General features: G+C 43.7%; 3 protein-coding genes across 3 annotated transcripts; 2 read left to right on the top strand and 1 right to left on the bottom strand.

Moving 5' to 3' along the window:
* The first annotated feature begins 623 nt into the window (after positions 1–623).
* Positions 624–1,663, top strand: LOC117776314 (transcription factor HES-7.1-B-like). Its single transcript, XM_034610144.1, has 3 exons — positions 624–676; positions 798–893; positions 1,118–1,663. Exons 1-3 carry the CDS (start codon positions 632–634, stop codon positions 1,661–1,663), a joined length of 687 nt encoding a protein of 228 aa, XP_034466035.1. The 5' UTR covers positions 624–631.
* Positions 1,664–6,774: 5,111 nt separating this feature from the next.
* Positions 6,775–7,987, top strand: LOC117776286 (transcription factor HES-7.1-B-like). The gene is made up of 3 exons (XM_034610105.1): positions 6,775–6,853; positions 7,003–7,089; positions 7,196–7,987. Exons 1-3 carry the CDS (start codon positions 6,809–6,811, stop codon positions 7,712–7,714), a joined length of 651 nt encoding a protein of 216 aa, XP_034465996.1. The 5' UTR covers positions 6,775–6,808; the 3' UTR covers positions 7,715–7,987.
* A 1,647-nt stretch (positions 7,988–9,634) lies between these two features.
* Positions 9,635–21,211, bottom strand: notchl (notch receptor, like). The gene is made up of 12 exons (XM_034610043.1): positions 21,186–21,211; positions 16,785–16,881; positions 15,562–15,706; positions 14,794–15,126; positions 14,171–14,391; positions 13,592–13,919; positions 12,719–12,894; positions 12,502–12,563; positions 12,194–12,317; positions 11,017–11,114; positions 10,597–10,928; positions 9,635–10,508 (listed from the first exon to the last, which is right to left on the bottom strand). Exons 2-12 carry the CDS (start codon positions 16,834–16,836, stop codon positions 9,998–10,000), a joined length of 2,382 nt encoding a protein of 793 aa, XP_034465934.1. The 5' UTR covers positions 16,837–16,881; positions 21,186–21,211; the 3' UTR covers positions 9,635–9,997.
* Between the last annotated feature and the right edge of the window lie 7 nt (positions 21,212–21,218).

Raw genomic sequence — 21,218 nt, 5'->3', positions numbered from 1 at the left:
GATGCTACAGGAAAACCGAGAATCTTTTGGAATAACCTGTAAAATTAGCCCAAACCTCTATAACTGTGCACAAAACGAAATGGAACAGCAGCAGGAGATATCTATGAAAATGTACTTAATTAACTATCCATGTTCATATTTTTTAAGCAGTGACACTATTGTCATAACTCTTCCAGAAAGAGAAATAAACAACAACATAACTCATATGTAGTTTCCATTTAGAAACTTCTTTTAGGTTGAACAGTTTCTCCCTGTTGGATCAGAGAGAGGTGAGGTTACTAGTTTTCTGAGTTACTTCACTAACCTCCTCTGATTTCATCCAAAAGAAGTAACATGAGTTTTTTTTTACGCATACAATTATTACAATACAATATTTTTGTGTATTTTTTGTGAATCGATTCTTCATTTCAGTAAATCGCAGGATGAGGGTTTATTGAGGAGGAGGTGGGTGGGAGAGTGGGAGTGGATTGTAAAAACGTGGGTGTTTAGAGAAGGAGGAGTCTGAAGGACTGGCTGGGAGAAGTTAAAAGAGGCCCCCAGGGACCAGAGCATTATTAACCTGAGCAGCTGCAGACCCAGAAGAATCCTCTTTGACTTCTGGATGAGGACAGACATTGAACCAACAGCCACGATGAAGATGTTACAGGGAACAGAGGAGACAACAACATACAGAAAGGTAAATAAAAGACTCTACTGCTGCTTTTATTTAGATATGTTATACGTTAGTACGGTTAAAAGTAGAAGCAACTTCATTGAATCCCTTGTCACCCTGACAATGTTTGTTCTTTCTTTTCTAGATCCTAAAATCCCAGATGGAGAAACGTCGAAGGGAGAGAATGAACTGCAGTCTGGAGCATCTGAGGACCTTGTTGCTGCAGGAGCCACCACAACTGGTAAAGAGAAAACTTGAATGCAATTAGATTTTCCAAACATATTCAGAGAGAAAAATTATTTAATACAATGCAAAAAGAGAGATTTCACCAAAAGATGCTAATAATAGTTTGTATTTGGTTTAGATAAAAATGATTAAGCTGTATTTTAAAGAGAGCTGATCATTCCAGGCCTGTGACTGCAGCCGGCAAACTCCATTAACTCAAGGTCTAATGTTTTCTTTCAGACTGCGGCTCAGCAAAAACTGGAGAAAGCTGAGATACTCAAGCACACAGTCCTGCTTCTCCAGAGCAGCACCACAGGAGACCTAATGGGAGCGGGAGGAGGTGGCGGCGGAGGAGGAGGAGGTCAGAGACATTCCTTCCAAGACGGCTTCTCCTCCTGCCTGCAGAGAGCGGCTCAGTTCCTGGGGCCTCAGGGGAAAGGCCTGCGGCTCGGAGCGTCGCAGGACGCACGTTTTGCTGCTCGCTTCGCCCCTTCAGACTCTGATCCCACAGGCGTCCCGCTGAGAACCGAGGCCCGCTCCTGCTCCTGCTCTCTAACACAGACCAAGTCCATTCTTCGGATGCTTAGACAGAAGTCGAAGCTCCGAGTGCAAACACAGACCTTTGGTGTGAACAGTTCCCTTCATCCATACCAACGTCCAGAGCAGCTTGGGTCTCCCAGAGTTCCACAAAGCCAACTTGAGGTCAGAGTGTCGAGTCGAGGAGGCAAACAGAGCTTGAGCCAGAGCTTCCCAGTCAGCCAGACCCTGTGGAGGCCCTGGCCCTGATCACCAGGCAGTGAACACTCTGCAACTGAATTTTTAAATGACTGACTGATGATTGATATGATTCATATTCACAGGTGTCAAGAATATCTGCTCTTTGATAACTCATGAGTGTTGGTATTCACCCACAGCCTGTAAATAGTGCTATCGTCTCAGGTGAACATGTGTGATAGGGTTTCACTCAATGCCGGTGTTCAATGCTTCCGAATGAGCTCAGTCAGTGGAGCAGCCGTGTGTTCAGCTGACAGGCACACAGGGACTCAGCCGGCCGGGCCAAGCCGGGCCGAGCCGAGCCGTCCAGCTGGAACTGTTGCTGTGCCGAAGAGTGAGTTCAGAGGTAAAACAGAGCAGAAGCCTCCTCCCTCGTATTCTGCACACAAAAAAAAAACACCTCTGCTTCACCTGCAATCCTGATGAAGACGTGGATAATGACTGAGTGTCCATCTATCACATTTCCAGGTGTGTTACCTCGGGGGTTTGATGCTGCGAGGACGCTCACATTCACCCGTCTGCTGACATGAGAGACATCCAGGGCTCAGAGTCCAACACGACGTCTATTCTCTTTAAATATTTATCTTGTCTATTTTGCACATTAATTTATTCTGTATGTCTCCCTATGGTGAGCGGTATTGCTTTTTTTTATTATAATAAAAACATCTCTTCAAAATTAAACTGCTTGGTGTCTGGTTCTTTATAACATGAGAGTGCCGGCCCTTTGTGTCGGCTGCCTCTGACAGCTCTTTTTAGTTGGAGCCTGAGGTGTGAGGCTCGGCCTCCTGCGGAGCGACATCCCTGCAGGTGTGAAGTCTGGCCCGTGAGGTGAAGGAGTTGCAGTAGCAGCTTCTGGCTTCAAAGACATCAGAGGATAGGCCTGTTCGCACATGATTCACTCAGCTTGGAAGCCTTTTGGAATAAAACAAGGGGAAAATATATAATATAGCCCAGAGCCCCCCAGCAGTAGATTCAACTCTAAATATATTGAATATTAAACTGATTTAACCATGAATTTAACTCTCTGCTCAGTTGCTGTTCACCTCTCTGCACTTTTAGAGGCCTCACCTAAATTTTCTTATACATGAACCCATTTTCTATTATTATATGCAAGTTCTCATATGTATTCGTATGTTATGTATTTCATTGCTTTTCTAAAAGGGAGTTGGCTGCATATTCTTCCTTAAAATGATTCATCTGACATCTAACCAGCTCAAGCCTTTGTTTTCATTGGCATCAGTATTAGCTCTCTGAGACACTTCGCCCTCCAGCTGCTTAACAAAGAGCGTTTGTCTTCCACGCGCGTCAGGCGTCAGTTCCCCGGAAACAAAACGTGTCTTCACGCCTCCTGCGGCCCTTTGAAGTCCCTGGTGCTTCGTGTCGTCTGCAGAGCTCACGTCTCCTGACACCGTCGTTTATTTAATACATGTTATTATTGGCTATGATGAGATTATTTTCCAAATTTACCCACAAAGCCTGTAAAAGCCATTTAGGCATTTTTTTTTACCCACATATTATTGTTTTTAATGTTCTCTGTTGCTGTACTAAATTTATCCACTGGATGGCACTACCCCAAGGGTATTACATTTAATACAGGCAGCGTTGCATGCTGGGAAGGTTTTGACTGTGTCGCGTGGTTCAAACAAACAAATAGACAAACAAGTAAAGTTTACCTGTAAGTTATTGATCGATTATCTTCATGTCCGGACGCATCGTGGCTGTGTGCGAACAAAAAGTCAAGAATCAAACTCGAAGGTAACGTGTGCACAGCAACAGTCGATGCCACGAGGCAAAATGTTTGCTGGCACACAGCAAGTTAACCGCAACAAAGCAACATGGTGAATAAATGTTGTGCTCAAACTTATTTACTGATACGAGTTTGGCTGAAATTACACTTACTGCGTAAATCCTGCACCGTTGGAGACATTAAAAAAACAACAGCTCTTTATTTTAATTGTGCTCAGTGGTGTCGGTGAAGTGAAGCCTGGGAGACGGTTCTCTGGATCGTTCTCATGGGAACAGGACAGTGAAACTCCATTTGCACTTTTATTATCTGTTAGAATTAGTACATAATGAAAAGAAGCGTGTGTGTGGCTGAGGGGGGGCAAAGACACATGGCACACACTTGTCACACGAATGCAAATTACGCACCAAACTTTACGCGTCGCTTGCTTCTCTTACGCACAGAAGGGGTCGTGTGTTGAGCTCGTTCAGATTGTGTCTCTACAAACCTCAGTTTCACGGTTTCATGTTAACGTTTCCCAAGAAAACTTTCAGCTTTACGACCCCATCGCTCTGTGTTGGTTTAAAATCAAGTTGCCAAAGCACAGGCACGAAGGAAACGTTGGTTTTACGCTTCGTGTTTATCCATCCACCAGGTCCACGTAGAAGGTTCCTCTGACTTGTGGTTGTTTGCTGATATTTTAAGTTTCCCTTTTATCTGAGATATTTGAACAAAGTCTTTTTTAACTCAAGGCTGTGTCAGAGTTATTGTGCCAGAGGATCTCCCCATTCATTCAACAGCAGGATACGAACGTGCACCCTACCCCAGTATCTCATTAAACTCAGTCTATTAAGACGACGACTTGTTGTAAATTTGATTAAATAACCTTATAGGAGAGTGTTTCGTGGTGAAGTCGCTCCGTCGTTAAGCTTTTCTGAAGCCGGCGCGCGTCAAGGTGTGAAGTGGTCGCGTGCTGCTGGAGCTGCAGCGCGTGTCTGGAGGAGATCAGGAGCTTTGAATTTCAGGGTGTAAAAAGTCACATGATGCAGAGAGACGGTCGCCTCCTGAGAGGAGATGTGTGAAAAGACAGCAGCAGTTATCTGGACTCTCTGAAGAGAAATATAAACTCCAACAGTAAACTGTGATCATGAAACCAGAGCCCACAACATGGTGTTTCCAATATAATATAAGCTTTTACTGATTAAGATTCATATGCAAACATGACAAGGTTATAAAACACGACACACTATTAAGATTAAACCACGTTCCCAACCATTTGGCTTGTGAGCACCTCTGTCATGGTCCAGATCTCAGGTGCTTGGACACAAAGGGACAATTATCCATTAAATTCAATACAGAATAATGAACAAATTCTTCTTATACCTACAGATATTATAATTTATCAGTCACTCGTATCACTTCTCAACATTGATACTTTATTTAGCTGATAATACTTTAATACTTTGACCGAAATGTAAGTGCCCATACATGCAACAGGTTGTACTTGCATTGTAATCATCGTTACGTTTACTCAGGAGTATATAAATATATATTCCTACGTTAGTTTTTTTTTTTGTGCAACACTCACCTTGTGTTTCTCAGCCCAGTGTTTGTGTGCGGAGCTGCGGCGGCAGGTTAGTGAAAACAACAACAGAGAATGCTCACGCGTTTCCAAACGGATTGGCAATAAATACATGGATGTTTTAGCGGCTGCACATTTGCCATGTGACGCAGCGACAAACGTTGGATAACGTGTGACGGTGGGACACGGTTCTCCGGCTCTTTCTCACCACCGGGACGTGGAGCAGGAGGCTTTGTCCTCACTTTTATTACCTGTTAAAACCGATACTTCGTTTACAAATGAAGTGCTTGGGCGAGAGGTGGCTCTCGGGTTCCCACAGGCACACTTCAGACATTCACAGTAACTCTTACACGCAGTGACAAGAGTCAAACATGCGTCTTATTTGTGTTTTAATAATATAATTAGACACTATAGACCAGAAAATGATCGATTTTACGCGCACCATGTTTGTACCTTAACAGAAAGGATTCATGTTTTGTTATGCTGCTTGAAATGAGCTGCACCAAGATACCAGTCGGTAGAGAATCTGAGAACAGCTCAAGTTAATTCAATTTCGTTTAAGGGGTGAGAGACAGATATTTGCAAGAAATCCATCAGCTGTGAAGGAAAATGTGGGAGTTGTTCCTCCAGCTCTCTCCCATGGGAAAATCGAGCAGCGAGCTCTCTTCACACTTTATTACCTGTTAGAATCGATACATCGTAACAAAGAGTGTTTGGAGCAGAGGTGGATGTTGGGATCCCACGCGCTGGCCTCTCAAAACGATGTCACACAGCCATTTGGCTGAAATATCACAAGGTCACAGACGCGCGTAAAGGGGATTTTACGCACGACACATATTGGGGATATTCGGTGGATTTTTGCAGATACTTTGCCTATAAAGAACCACTGTTTCAATAAATTATCAATCAACTGGATTCCACAGTTGGTTTCTACGTGCTTGTGTGTTATATTCACAACCAAACAGAAAACACGTTACAACGTTTAGCATGACATTAATGATTTTACGCACGCCATAACATTTTCCTTCTTGTAGATTTTAACAGCACTGCCCTAGTCTACAGTGAATCACTAAACTACATCTTATTCAACAAGTGTTTGTTTCCACTTTATTCGTCTGCTCCAGAATCCTGTTTTACATCACAATGGACCCGAGGCCACCAGCTGACACCCCGACACACTTCTCGACGTCCATAATAACGGCGCGAGTCTCCCACAGTCATTTGTCTGAGCGTCCCGCTGTTCTGGCGGATGTGCGCTGTTGTCTCTCGCATGTGTGAATAAGCGTCACGCGAGCCGGCGACACCTTTTACAGGCGCGTGCCGCTAACGCACGGCCGGGCAGCTGCGCGTGGCTGCGGATCAGTGAAGGGTCCTAATGGCGCGTGATCCAGGTTTCATTCATCCTCAGGTCTCTGCCAAATAAGTGTTGACACAGACATTTAAGGAAAAACGTTTTTAGGCAGGAAATCTATGAAATTGTTATGTTTTACATTTTTGATTTCATTGCAAAGTTTTATCAACATTAACAATATGATTAGGCTCATTTTCCATATTTCTCACTGGTGGATCCATGACCAACTAAAGACAGCAGCAAACTACAGGTCAAACAGAATATCAACAGAAAACTGGGTCTCATGCAGCACTGAATGTTTTACAGACTTTCACAGCAGTAAAATTAAGTTTATTGATGGGGGGTTGAAGTGAAGTGTGTGACCAGGCTGGTGGGAGGAGCCTGGAGTCACGCCCACCTACTGGTTAAAGCCCCTCGCGGAGGCCTCAGAGTTTCATTCGACTCTGTCTGTCAAACAGATACAGCTGCTGTGAACCGCTGGAAAGCTCCTGGACTAGAATCATGAAACTGCACCAAGAATCAGAGGACGCGAAGGCCAACAGGAAGGTACTTGTATGATTTATTTCTTCATGTAATTTTTTATAGTTTATCTTATTGTCTCACTTGAGATAAACATCTGTGTGTGTGTGGATCAAACGACAACTTCCCTTTGCAGACTCGTTTAATTAATGTTATCTCCTTCCTGTTTCCCGCAGAGTCTCAAACCTCAAGTGGAGAGACGCAGACGAGAGAGAATGAACCGAAGCATGGAGAGCCTGAAGTCTCTGCTCCTTCAGAAACAGGTAAACACCTCATTTCATTTCAACTGGTCCATCCTACAAGATAAGATGCGTTTTTTTACTGGAAACTGTGAGAACTGTGTATTGACTGATTGTTTGTGTCCTTCAGGAGGACACTCAACGCAGAGTGGAGAAAGCTGAGATACTCGAGCGCACGGTCCTCTTCCTCCAGAGCACCGCCAGAGGAGACAGGTTGGGATGTGGTGGTGGAGCTCAGACACACTCCTTCCAAGACGGCGTCTCCTCGTGTCTGCAGAGAGCGGCTCAGTTCCTGGGGCCTCAGGGGAAAGGCCTGTGGCCCGGAGCGGCGCTGGACGCCTCTTTCTCTGCTCGCTTTGCCCGTTCGGACCCTGAACCCACATGCGTCCAAAGCAGCACCGAGGTCCGGTCCCCCACCAGCTCCACCAGCCCTCTGCTCCTCAGGAAGTCGTCCGTCTCTACTCTCCGGATGCTCATAAACAGGTCCAGACTGTGCAAACCCGCTTTAAATGTAGTTCAGACCCGAGGGGAATCACATCGTTCCCCCTCAACCCCCCCACAGCTCCACAAAGTGGCGAGTAGAGCCACCAAGCAGAGCCCGTCTCAAAGCCACCCGGCCAGCCAGGCTCTGTGGAGACCGTGGCCCTGAACTTCTAATGCAATGACTCTAACATGCTGATGAACGTGTGTTCTTCATTCGTCTTTCTACAAAGACAATTCCAGTGCAATGTATCTCACACGGGCCTGCTGCTCGCTGTAACTTCTGATGAATCTGTAAATATTGTAAATTGATTATTATTGATCTTCATCAAATGCTGCTATTTACTGCCTGTGCAGACCAACTTGTCATACATGTGTCATGTATGAAATATCTTCGCACCTTAATTAATTTATTTGTCACTTTTAAATAAACAAAAATGAAAAATCACCATTGATGCATATGTGTTCTTTGATCTTTGGCGCGTGTCTCGAGGAGCGCGAGGTGTGGACTAGTGCTGCCACACGTGAGGACGAGCGGCACCATGCGGTGACATTTCACACAACTTGGCTTAAGCTAGAATTTCCTTTTCGCTACTGAGGAAAAACTATAACACACATTCAGGTGGTCAAACTCAACACATATTTTGAGTTGAATCCGTGCGTAAAAAGTGTCATTCCCGTGCGTAATGACACCTTTTCCTGCATTAACATCGATATTGAGTGAATAATGTTCAGCCCATTTAAATATAGATTTCCCTGAGAATAAATAATCACAGTTATGAACAAAGTCACTGTTTCCTGGTGGAAGAATGTGGTATTTTTGGCAACGTGCGTAAAACTGTGGGACGCTCTCTGATCTTCGTGCCAACCACAGAACTCCTCAGTCTCATTTGCACCTCAATCTCAAGTGAAGGCGCGTGGGAACGGCGGGAGGATCTGTTCCCTGTGTCCCCGTCCCCACTGGTGTATCAGCTTTAACACGTAATAAAGTTGTAAATGCGGCGCCATTTCCCCTTTTCCCACGAGAAAGAGTTGGAGACCCCCACCCCTCCACCCCACGCCCCCCTCGTCCCTCCACACAGAGACTGTAATCATCTGTAAGACAGATTTGGTTCAGGGAATGTATTAAATTATTATTGATCATCAATCCTATGTGGAAAAGCTGAAAATTATATTTATTTACCTCAGTGTTTTTTAAGCTAAAGGGCCAACATGAAATGAGTGTGATCAGCTTCCTCTCTGGAAAGAGAAGGAGCGGAGCGTCTCTTCTGCTTCTTCAGTGAAAAAAACACCTTTTTTCTTTGAGGAGACGAACATTTGATTCAAGGGCGTTAAACTGGGAATCCAGCGGAACCCTTTGATCCACAGTGGCACGTGCGAGGGGGTTTCAGGCACGCGCCACTGTGGATCAAAGCTCTGCATGCAGCCACGACCAATGACTGTGATTTACAGCTCAATAAATCCTCTGGCGTGAAAGTTGTCCTATAGAGCAAGAAGCTATGCACAATATATATATGTATATTGCCTATAGTACATTTACAGTATGACTTTGTATATATACTGATTAAAGTACATATTTCTACTAATAAAATCTTCAAACTTTCTAAAATGCAGCGTTAGGTGTCAAACATAGAGACTTTAAATTTAGACTCTGGAAGTAACATCTGAATTTTGTATTAAATGTGAATAAAATATATAAAAATAAAATAAAAAACAAGAATAGAATATTTCATTTAGACATGGCTGTGAACATATACTTAATGTCATAGTGGGAAAGTGGCTGTGGTGAACGCTCATGTTGACTGAGTGTCAATGAGCTTGAAAATAAAATAAAAAATCTACGCATGAAAAGTCATTTTATTGCATCAACAGGATTCTGACGTCTTTGTGCAACACATGAGCACTTTAAATATTTCTGCAATAATCAGAATACAACCTGTTACACATTAACACAATGTGAATACACTGGAGTGAAGCTTCAGACTGACGGGCAGTTATGTCGGACATGTTGTGCCATGTCACAGAAACTTTACATTTAACAATATGCTCCTCTGGAGTAAAGAAAATGGCTGATGGAAATAGTTTTGTCGTAGTTTTTGCGACAGTCATACAGACGGACAGACAAATGGTCACTGAAACATAACCTCTTTAACGGAGGTGATGATAATAATTTAGAAAAGGCTGAGCGAAGGTGATGGGCTGGTGTTGTCGGTCTGTGTTAATTTGACAGGACAAGAAAATCTACGAGGTGACACCCAATAGATGAATCAATAACAACAAGTCAAGGTCGGACTCCTTCCAGCTGATGAGCTACTGATTCGGTTTGAGATAGACAAATAAAAAACCCAGTGCCCCTCTGTTTACGTAGCTTTATTAAAACCACTGTGAACCATCATCACATCCTCTATTCTCATTCGCCAAATGTAGCAGCGGAAGTTTCATTTCCTCTTCTCTACAAGGCCGTTTGTGTGGAGTCGGCCGTGTGGCTCAACCTCTCACCTCTGGATTTCTGCTCTGGGTGTGATGAACCCACCGCTGCATATTCTGATCTACTGGGATTCTCGCTGTTTACGACTGGCTGGCGATCTGATTGGGCGGCAGCTTCTGTGGGAGGCGAAACTGCCGCTCTTTCTACGCTCTCATTGGCTGTTCTGTCTGTCACGATGATATAGTTTGGCTCTGGCTGTGGGGCACTGGAGCGACGCTGCAATGCATGCTGGGTGCAGGAAAAGGAGCGCTGCCGAGGTGCCGGTTGAGGGGACAGGAAGTGAGGTGTCGCAGCTCTGGGGACGTCGTGATGCCTGTCGCGATCCTCGTCTTCTGAGGTCACCTCCTGTAAGGTGCTGATTGGCCGAGGGGAGCGGCCCATGATTCTCGGAGGTACCAACGCTGTCGCTGATTGGTTGAGCTGAGGTCGCCAGTTCTGAGGGGCGGGGTACTGCACTCTGTTCACCGACCAATCACTGGCAAGACAAGAGAGTGAAATTAGACTGGATCCTTAAGGAGAAATATGAACTGTGGTATCAGCGGCGCATATTTCTGAAACCTTACTTTTGTGGTGGCGGGGACATATCTCGATGCGCTACTATCCCGGAGAAGGAGGCGCTTCTTCCAGGCAGGCCTTGCGATCCGACCCACGGCGAGTACATCAGACCACGCTCATCCCACATCATGTCGTTGGCTGAGTCTACGGTAACGGGCCCTCTCTGAATCTGGTGAGCCAGCAGGAGTTCCAGGACCTGGTGACGCATCCCCTCTCTGGCCACGTCGATCGGCCGCCGGCCCCTTCGATCGTGCAGCTCAAGGTTGGCGCCGTGCAGGAGGAGGAGTCTGGCAGTGTCGTAGCAACCGTGGAGGGCGGAGAGGAAGAGCGGGGTCTCTCCCTACCAGACACAATCATGAAAGATATTTAATCCAATCCACGTGTTATGGCGTCTCACAAGTAGCATGAAGACACTTTCAGGAGCTTACCTTGTTGTCTTGCAGGTCCACAGCGGCCCCATAGCGAATGAGGGTTCTCGTTAGGGAGAGGTGATTTACTGAACATGCCCAATGCAGGGCTGACCTCCCTGAGAGACACAGTGTGAGTGGAGGTGAGGGGCAAGAAGGGAGGGAGTAAGTCAGCCAATGAACAACCATTACACAACAGAGTCGAGCCCAGATGGTGAAGAGAGGGAGATTGAAGGGAAGGAGGGGGATGAGGAGATGAACCGCTTCAGCCGGAGAGACGACAGGGACGGGAAAAAATAAATAAACACAGAAAACATATGAGAAGAGAGAAGGGACAGAGGTTTGAGAGACGTCAAAAGCAAGAGGAAAGAGGGTGAACCAAAAAGTTAATATGTCCATCGACCAGAGTTGGAGCTCTACAGCGCATTAACTTTGCTCTGAGTCAGAGGACGGCAGCAGGGGAGCTGGAGGAGGAGGAGAGAGAGGGAAGAGATGGAAGATGGATGGAGAGGAGAGAGGACAGGACGGGAGAGGAGGGACACAAAAAGAGGGCATGAGAGAGACGGGGGTAAGTCACAGCAGTTACTCAACCCCTCAGTGTACAGGTGTCAGGAAAAAAAATGGGCTGTACATGTTATTTTTCTCCAAGTTCACCTGTTCATGCATGAGATATAAATATGGTTTGGCCTGAAATTTCTTTTGGATAAACTTTTTTAAACCCCCCCAAAATCTAATCAGTTCATCTGTGGAGGCATAAAAACCTTTGGGTGGATTGAAATGAAATATGGCTTCATTCCCCCCCTTAACTTTTCCTTTAAGCATCATCACTACAAAACTTAGGATTTTAAATTTGCCGAGCAGTTTTGTTTATAAGAAAATACCTTCGATCATCTTTTTCTTCAACTAATTCGTGCATGAAGAGGTTAACGCAGAATGTGTCCGTCTCTGCTCCTGACATTAGAGATGATGGAGCGTTTGCAGGAAAATGGTTGAACTGCACAGGTAATGATAGAAACTACATTTCCACACGAAACTATTGTTATTGTTAGCTATAATTTAAATAGCATTAGCAATGGTTCCTCAAATCCTTATTGTTCCCAGTGAAAATTGGCAACAAGAATCACATGCATAATATGATTGGACTGAGGTTTGTGGTTTAGTCAGACTTTCAGGTTGGTAGTAATATGAGTAACATTACCAGTGTGGTCGGTGTTGTTGACAGGAACTCCTGCTCGCAGCAGCTCCAGAACCACCCGGTCCAGTCCGCTACGCACGGCTCGGATCAGAACCACAGACCCATCCGGGCCACACCACTCTGCCGACTGCAAACACCCCCGAACCGTGATAAATATACACCTCATATAGTACATAAACACATATATAACACTGTAAACACTAAACAGACAAATTACTTCTAAAGTTGCACAATAAAAACACAAATTATATGAAACCAAAGAGACTTAAATACTGAAATAACAACATAAAAAAAAAGACACATGAACAGACCTGTTGAGGAGGACTGAGCAGAGGAGGCGGCATGGCGTTCCTCTCCCATCCTCTAGGTGGAGCTGAGGAAGCACAATAATCATGCTTGAAGGATGTTAAGGAGTTTTATACATGAACAAATACTATATATGCGAACATACGTGTAGTCTGCATGCAACCATTCTGAATTGTTACAGTAATGAATCTTTTGTTTTGTTTGAATCACTGAAAAGCCTACGTTGTACGGGTCTGCGGGACTGTGAGGGTCCAGCTCGGTACTGTTTCTGGTCCTGGGTCCTGTGGTCGCAGATGGACGCGTCCTCCTGTCGTCTGGAGCATCTCGCGTTGATGTCTTCCATTGAACTCTGGGTAAAGTCTGTGTCGCTTGCTATGTCCTGGTCCCGTTTGAGAGGCCTGAAAACAAAAGCAAGGTTTTTTTGATGCTGCGTGTTAAGAAGCCGCCGTCCTTCCCATGGTCATTTCCTGTTCTTTTAAATTTGACTCGTGCGTCACCAACGAGCTCTGCAGCACAAAGGTTTGTTTTTGTACAATGTAAAGATGCAGTGTGTGGAAGTTTTTGGGAAAGTCAGCATAATCAGGGGGCCCTTTTCTTTTTCAACATTTTTCTGCCATTGTTTAGAGAGACAGGAAATTAATGGAGGGAGGGAGGGAGGGAGGGGGCAGTAGCAACATGACGTCCTGCTCCAATCAAACTGAGACGATGATGTGTGTCCTTGATAAGTTAATTATCACAATTTTCTAGGCTGAATTTTCCGTCTAATCAATTAATTACAATTAATCACTGAAGCACAAATGTTCCCTATAAAAGGCAGAATAACTGTCATGGACACAAGGGCAGAGATTTGCCATTTTGCTTTTAGTTCCAGGTTCAAATTGTTGCATTAATAAGAAAAGTTTATGAATGTTTTCTCTTTTGCAGCTACTGATCACCTGCTGTTGTAAAATTTTAACTGTGAATAGATAAATGTGAAGTGTCCCAGGACAAAGAGTTGTACAGGATGAACTCTGTTGTTTTGGAATAAACTACATTTGTCCAGATGACATCATTCCTCCCGCAGACAAAACATCCTCTCATGTCATCTCCTCTCACCGCATTCGAATGGCGTCCTCGCCCAGCGGCTCCCTCCTCCTCTTCTTCTCCGCTTCCTTGGCTTTCTTCTTCTTCCGTAGGCTGATCTTGTCTTTGTCTCTGCTGGACCTGACCCGTGGTTCTATCTGGGCTGCGTGCGGCGTCCAGGCCTTGGCTTTGCTCTGCTCGTTGTCGGTGACCGTAGACCGGTGTCTCACCCTGTTGGTGACCTCCCTCTCCGCCCGCCGCTGCCTCACCCTCCTCACCACCAGGAACACCGCCACGGGCAGCGCCAGCAGCAGGCCAACCGCTATGGCAACCACGGCCCACAGCCACACAGGGTTCCGCTCTTTGAAAGAAAGATTTGACAGTTTTAATAAAGTCGATAATGATCAGATTAAACCTGCCTGTGCCGGTGACATGTTACAGCTTGTTAAAACATATGGCATCATCTCATAATAAAGATATGTATGAAGACACTGGAGCTGGAGTCATGGCCAAACACATCTACACACTGGAAATGGAAAAGTGTTTTACAATGTTTTGTTTGGATAACACAAACCTGTGTGTGTGTGGGAGACACAGGACACATTGGCCTACCTTTGACTTCCTCCTTCACCGTTTCCACCTCCCTGCTTCCTATTTCCTCTTTGACGCCTACGATACTGACGACGGCCTTCAGCTCCGGGAGGGTGGGGAACGAGGTGGGCTTCAGCAACATGACGGCACGTAGGAAACTGGCGGCCTCGATGGCGCAGGGGAAACAGGTAAGGGGCAAACGGGTGCACGGCCTGTTGTCCACTTGGAGGAAAAGGAGGGAGCTGGGAGGGAGACAGAGGAGGAAACGGCAGGAAAGAGCAGCTACGTCATTTTTGAAGCCGGTTTTATGAAGAACGTTTGATCAAAATCTGTAACTTTCCTCAAATCTACATTTATTTTGACACTTGTTATTATCCTCTTAGAGAAAAATCAGCAAAATATAATTTGATAAGAAATTTGATACACATTGATTAATATCAGTGTCCCTGCTATTCCGACTGGCTTGCTGGAGTTCCCCAAGGTTCTGTGTTTGGCCTACTTTTATTTAGTCTTTACTTTATTTCAGTGTTACTGTGCATGGATTTAAAACTCGTTATGCACATGGTGATCTCTGCTCCCAGATGCAATTCATAACGCAGTCTGCATCTAATCATAATGGCTGTAACATTTAATTCAACACGCACCCGTCTGAGTCAGCGGGTGTTGCCTGAGCGAGCTGCTCAATCAGCTGCTGAGCTTTAATGTCAAACAAATTCTTGTTGGTGGCGAGCTGGGTGGCCCCTCTCAGTTTGAGCGGCGACTGGAGGAGGACGCTGAGTGCCCAGAGCAGGGAGCTGTTGGAGAAGGTGCCGCGTTCCAGTGGGATGTTGGTGTGGACGACCAGCGTTCCTTCGGCCCACAGAGGCTCTGATTGGGTGAAGCAGTCGCTGCCGTCCCATCCGCAGGGGGCGCTGTTGCATCCCTGGCCGCAGTGGGAGTCGGCGTAGTGATCGCGACAGTACTTGATGTGGTCCGGACTGAGAGCCACGATTGGGATGGATGAGAGGAAATAAAGAAATAGAAATATTAGACAAAACCTTAACTTAATGTCTGTCTTTACAATCTTGTGAAAATGAGCATTGGGCTGAAGAATGAACTTTTATTTTCCGAATGACAAATGTAAATGTGTGTGTATGTGCAGGGGACAATGAAGGCTCATTATTATCACTATATATAAGTATTTAGTGTAAGATTGTGATGACAGCAGATGTTATTTGGGGTTTTGAATCTAAAGGAATAACAGTATTAATACAAAGAAGGGGAAATGTGCATAAACCAGCAAAATGACAATTCAAAAGGAAAAACGATAACTGACCCCGATAAGCAAAACAACTTCTAATTCCTTAATCAGGCTGGAAATGGTTTTCGTGAAACTATGTCGTACTATGTGGATGAAAACAAAGGCGTTTTACTTGCAGTGGCCCCTGTCCTTCACGCAGTCGAGGCCGTCTCTCAGACACTCGGGCTCCATACAGTCTCTGTCACACGACCCGTCTCCGAACTTGTCCTTACACTTTCTGATGACTGGACACCGACCCCATGGATCCTTGGACGCAGCTGCAGACACAAACACAGAAACAGATAGAAGCGTGGCACTTTTAAGAACTTGTTGAAGTTAAAATGTTGTAATTGCGGTTCAGCCGAAACTTGTTCAGGTAGATGACGTCCACCCTGACTCTGGTTCTGTTTCTTCCTGTTGCCAAATGCTTGCTGACTGTCTGCACTGTTAGGTTTCTCTGTATAATATTGCGCAGTCTCGACATTACTCACTTAGCAAACAAAGCAAAATATCCATTATTGCAGTTTGTTTTCATGCCCCTTGAGTCTTGCACAGTAATTAAACCGAACATGCAAACTGTTTTCATTAAGTGTTTTATCGCAGCAGCAGCAGCAGCTCAGCCCCTTGTTCAAACCCCTCATTGTTTCACAGCGTTAGCAGCTATTCATAACAATGCAGGTCAAGCCACGAAAGGTTGGTCCTGATACGGACCGTTAAAGGGAACAGGAAACGGGGCTGACATAAACAGGAAGTTACCAGGAGAAACGAATAGCAACAGGAAATGGAGTGGGCCGGGGACTTGATAAAGGTCGAAGGTCTTCACCACGGCGACGAGGAATGTGATGGAGTCGGACAATGGGGTTGGCAGGTGTGAGCGGGGCCATGAATTCAGAGCAGACAAAAGTCTTACGGACAATAGAGCTGAAATAAGTTAAAAAAGTTAAATGTTTAATACTTCCGCAAAGAGAGACCTTCTGGTGCAGGAGGAATAAAAATATATGTCTTTATATTTATATTAATACAGGAATACATACAAATATAATTATGATATGAATATATAATAATTTAAAGAAATATCAATATTATAACAATGTTTGGAAGTAAATTAAGCTGTTAACACTTCAACGGAAAAAAAGTTGTTCTTATTTTATTCCAAAATATTACAAAAATATTCAAGAAATTCATTATTCTGTATGATATTATGTAGTGAAAATACAGACGACATGAGTTTGAGCTTCCTTAAAAGTCCTTAAAAACAGTAATAATTAATTCATCACTAGATTCAACTCCTTGAATCTAGATTAAAAACGATAAAACAAAAGGATAAATCTGTTGAGAATAAAGTGAGTGACTCACCTCTACACGTCCAGCTCAGTCCCAACAGAAGAAACATCCTCCGAGCCAACATCTTCAGGCCGCCAGCTGTGGGCCTCTTCTTCTTCTTCTTCTTCTCTCCTGACTCGGTCCAGATGTTCGGTGAAACGTGTCTCTGGCCTGCAGCAGCTCGGCTCTGACTCACAGAGCTTCACGCTGCTGTGAACCCCGCTGCTCACAACGAACAGTTAACTCCTGTCTGAAGTCGCCCCAATTCCATCACCGCCGTCGTCACCACCGCCACCGCCGACACCTTCTGACACCACCCGGCCCTCTCGGTTCACTCGCTCTGTTTTTTTTTTTTCTCAGAGGCCCTGCGGATATCTGGACAACTTCCTGCCACTGTGTGGAGAAGAATAGGAGGGCGACGACCCTGTGTGCGTGTGCTTGTGTGTGTTGGACGAGACAGTTTTTTTTTTGTAGCGTTCAGTGTGTGAGCGGACAGCGTCATTTGAATCTGACCTTTTACAAACAATCGCAGACGCACATACACACACATCTGTCTTATCCAGCTGCTGAGTCTGAAAAACTTGACTGTGAATGTTCTGCCTCGGAAAAGTGCTTTTGTTTTTTGTTCTTATTCAAGTCGCAGAATAAAAAAATATATATTTTTCAAGGACAGAAGGGACTAAATCAAAACGTGAGCACCTGGTTGTGTTGTTCTTTTCAAACATCTGGCTTTCACCTCTCATTTGTGTTGTAATTCAACTGCTGATGTAAGGTTTCCCCTCCATCCTGAGCTGCAGCTGTCGGTGTTGCTTCCACGTTCGGGGCTCGGCAACTCTGGATTTCTTTCTGGATGTGTCCTCTGGTTCTGGAGGCCGGGGTTTCTCTTTCACTTGTTCTGCGAAAAATCAAGTGTCATTTACATTAGAGCAGCACTGAAGATGGATTGAATCAGCTGAAATATCGTTAGCCGATGGATTGTTTAATCAATTGTTAAAAATGAATAAAATCAATACAATATCCTATAAAAATATATTGGCTAATCAATAATCTGTTTCTGTCTGTTCTGACAAATGAAAAATTACATTATCTCTATTGTGGCATTTACGCTCTGTAATTTCTTTTTAATTATTTATTAGATAATATAAGAATAGCAGATTTATTGATCAACACATTACTGTGTTAAACATTACTGTGGTAAAACTGCAATTTGACTTATTCCTAAGTTGTTGAATTGGTCAACACTCACCCTGGTTGACTCCAGCAGTATTACTGGCTGCAGTGGGAGCAGGATTCTGTCGTGGACACACAGTCGGCCTCTTCTCTGGCTTGTTTTCATTTGATCCGGCCTCTTTAGTTGCTCCTCTCTGGGCCCAGTTGAGCACCGACCTCTCTCCGACCCCCACAGTGGACAGGAACATGTTCTTACACACCTGTTTCCGTTTGCCGTCCACCATCAAGTGATACCGGAGAGAAACCGTCCTCCTCGACTGCGATCCCACCGCTCGGGATCTTTCCACGGGGTCTCGGTCAACTTGTGCAGCCACGAGTTGACGAGTTCCCCTCCATCCTCAGCTGTTTCTGCTTGTTCTGCTTCCACTTTGATGCATCTGTGACTTTGGCTTTGGGTGTTTTTCCTTCCTTATCAAAATTAGTGTTTCCATTTTTAGCAGCCGTATAAAGAAGGGCTGTGAAAACCACAAAAACAGTTTAATGAATAAAGGTTTTGTCACAAATTAAGACAGTAAGATATTATATAAAAGAACTAGCTTCTGATTTTTATATTCCACTAATGTCGGAATTTATTTTATTTATTTCTATTTACACTTACTAAAGTACTGTACCTGGTGCTGTACTGGATCTGGATGTGCTAAAGTATTTTCATTTTATGTGTCTCATAAAATGGTGTAACATGGAAGTTCTAAAGCAAATATTGTACTTTTCCCTCCACTACATTTATTTCATTTTATTATAGAGCTTTTGGTCACTCACTTTATATTTGGATGCTAATACTTTGGTACTTTTACTTAAGTAAAATACACAACTTTTACTTCTAACAGTTTATTTTTATATATATCTATTTCTACACTGTGGTTTTGCTACTTTTAATTATTCCACTACTGGTTTAATGTCACAAGACTTTCAGGTATAGGCCACCTGATAAAGTGAAAAAGTTATACAGGACTTTGCCTTTAACAGAGTTACTTACTGCTGTCAGTGCCCAGAGCCCCTGGGTTCTGCAAAGGAAACTGTGGAACCATCTGCGGCTCTGCTGTTAACACAGAGTGCTTTTAAGAATAAAAGCAGAGGAAATAGAATAAAATGTTATGTTTCCACTGGTTGCACAAAAGAAATCACCAAATCTGAAATTGTGTTTAAAACAATATTTCGCTTCTCTGGATATTCTAATTCCTGATTCCACATGTAGCCTGCAGTGGATTTTATTTCTAGACCTGGTCTGATGTGGTCTAGATGGACAATAAGCTGTAAAACCGACATTTATTTATGTGTGATGGCTTCAAAACCAAGATGTTTAACACAGTTTCACAGGATCCAAAAAGTCTGTGGAGTCATAACCTGACTTCATCATCTTATTTAAACAAATAACAAACAGTCTCCATCCATCTTCATGAAGGTGAAGCCACAGATTGCAGGGCCTGACCCGCACAGAGGAGGTGAGTGAAGCAGCTGATATGTTGGTAATAATAGAAACTTAACTGACTATAACCTAGTTAGTCGTCATGCAGGACTAAACCACGACTTCAACCCTGTGTGTGACTCACTCAGCTGTTTACTCACACAGTGTTATACATTTGAAAACGTCCCGTAGACCCGTCGGTTCCATCAGATCCCAGGCTCCTTCCTCCTCCTCTCCCTCCTCTTCCTCCCTCCAGGTTCTTCACTCCATCACTGTCACCGAGGCTCAGCACCGGACACCTCACTTTGTTGGTCTGGTTTTACTTTTCAGGTCTGAATCTGTAAAATCTTAAGTAGAAGTAACTATAGGTGTCACATTAATATTGGGAAGTAAACATTGAACTTTTTATCTGAAATGTAGACGACTGTAATTATAAATTAGCAGAAATAAAATATAAGTAAAGTAAAGTTAGAAAAATATATTAAGTAAAACCACCTCAAAATTGTAACCTCCCCTTTTAATTAATAAGGACACCTATCATTCACATCAGATAGAATTTTCTAAAATATACATAAAAGGAAACATTAGTGATTTATAGAGGCTTCTTAAAATAGTGAGAACAAATTTAGCCTTGTTCATCCCATTCTTCTCACATGAAAGCAGAGGAGAAGGAAGGAGGAAGGAAGCTATCAGGGGGTTCAAAGTATCTGTTGGACGTCTCAGTCTCACACTTTAGTGTCTTAATGCGACACAAGGTCAGATCAGACCTCCGAGCAAAGCAGGCGGCTGCCACGAGGCCACATGCAGCTGCAGCTTGAGATGAGGTGACATACGAAAACGTAATTGGCTTGTTTGCTGCAGTTTATAACAAAATAAAAGCAAGAAACAGGAAAAAAAACAATACTTACATTTGAGAAATGGCAGAAGTACTCGCAGTAGTGTATGTTGTGTTTTTGTGCAAGACAAAATTAGTTAAATGTCTAAATGTTTACCAATGAACTTTCATTGCAGGTTCGACTAACTCAATTAGCTGACTAGTTAAACTATATTTCAGTTTATGGGAGTAGTGGCTGGTTTCTGGGTCTATAATGAAGTAATGAAGTTACCTTACACAGTGCTGTGTGTTTACTGTACTCAGGAGGTGGTGGTTGTGTAATTAGAGACCAGACAGCAGAGTTTTGAGCCACCTGAACTGGTTTATCCAGGCGGCTGTGGGGTAGAGTGGTCGTCCTCCAACCTGAAGGTCGGCAGTTCGATCCCCAGTCTTCCCCATCTGCATGCCGAAGTGTCCTTGGGCAAGATGCAGAACCCCAAATTGCCCCTCATAGACAAAGTGCTGCTAATAGATGCACTGTGTGAATGGGTGAATGTATAACTGTACTATAAAGAGCTTTGAGTGGTCATCAAAACTAGAAAAGCCCTGTATAAATTCAAAACCATTTACCATCTGACACTCAAATAATAACACAATATTATAATTATATATATATATATATATAATAAAGACAGTCTTTGACAACATGAATGAATATAAAACTTGTGATAATTAGAAATCCACTGTTTACATAAATGAGTGTAGATTTGTTGTTAAATGAACAAACACGGGGAGTAAGTAACTTTTATTTTTCATTGAAACATGTGAAAGTACAGGTGTAAATAAAATTAATGGGAGTCTCGAATGGAACCTATGAGACATTTTAATATGATCAAATATAATATGACTGTTATAGTTTTTTTTAACCTATATCTAAATAAACTTTATTAGTATTTATTATGATTATAACCATCACCGTTATTCTCTTCTTCTTCTTCTTCTTCTTCTTCTTCTCTTA

The sequence above is a fragment of the Hippoglossus hippoglossus genome, chromosome 16 (genome assembly GCF_009819705.1).
Source record: "Hippoglossus hippoglossus isolate fHipHip1 chromosome 16, fHipHip1.pri, whole genome shotgun sequence".
Classification (NCBI taxonomy): Eukaryota; Metazoa; Chordata; class Actinopteri; order Pleuronectiformes; family Pleuronectidae; genus Hippoglossus; species Hippoglossus hippoglossus.
Note: the sequence above shows the minus strand (reverse complement) of the source record. Positions and strands in the feature narration are given on the sequence as shown.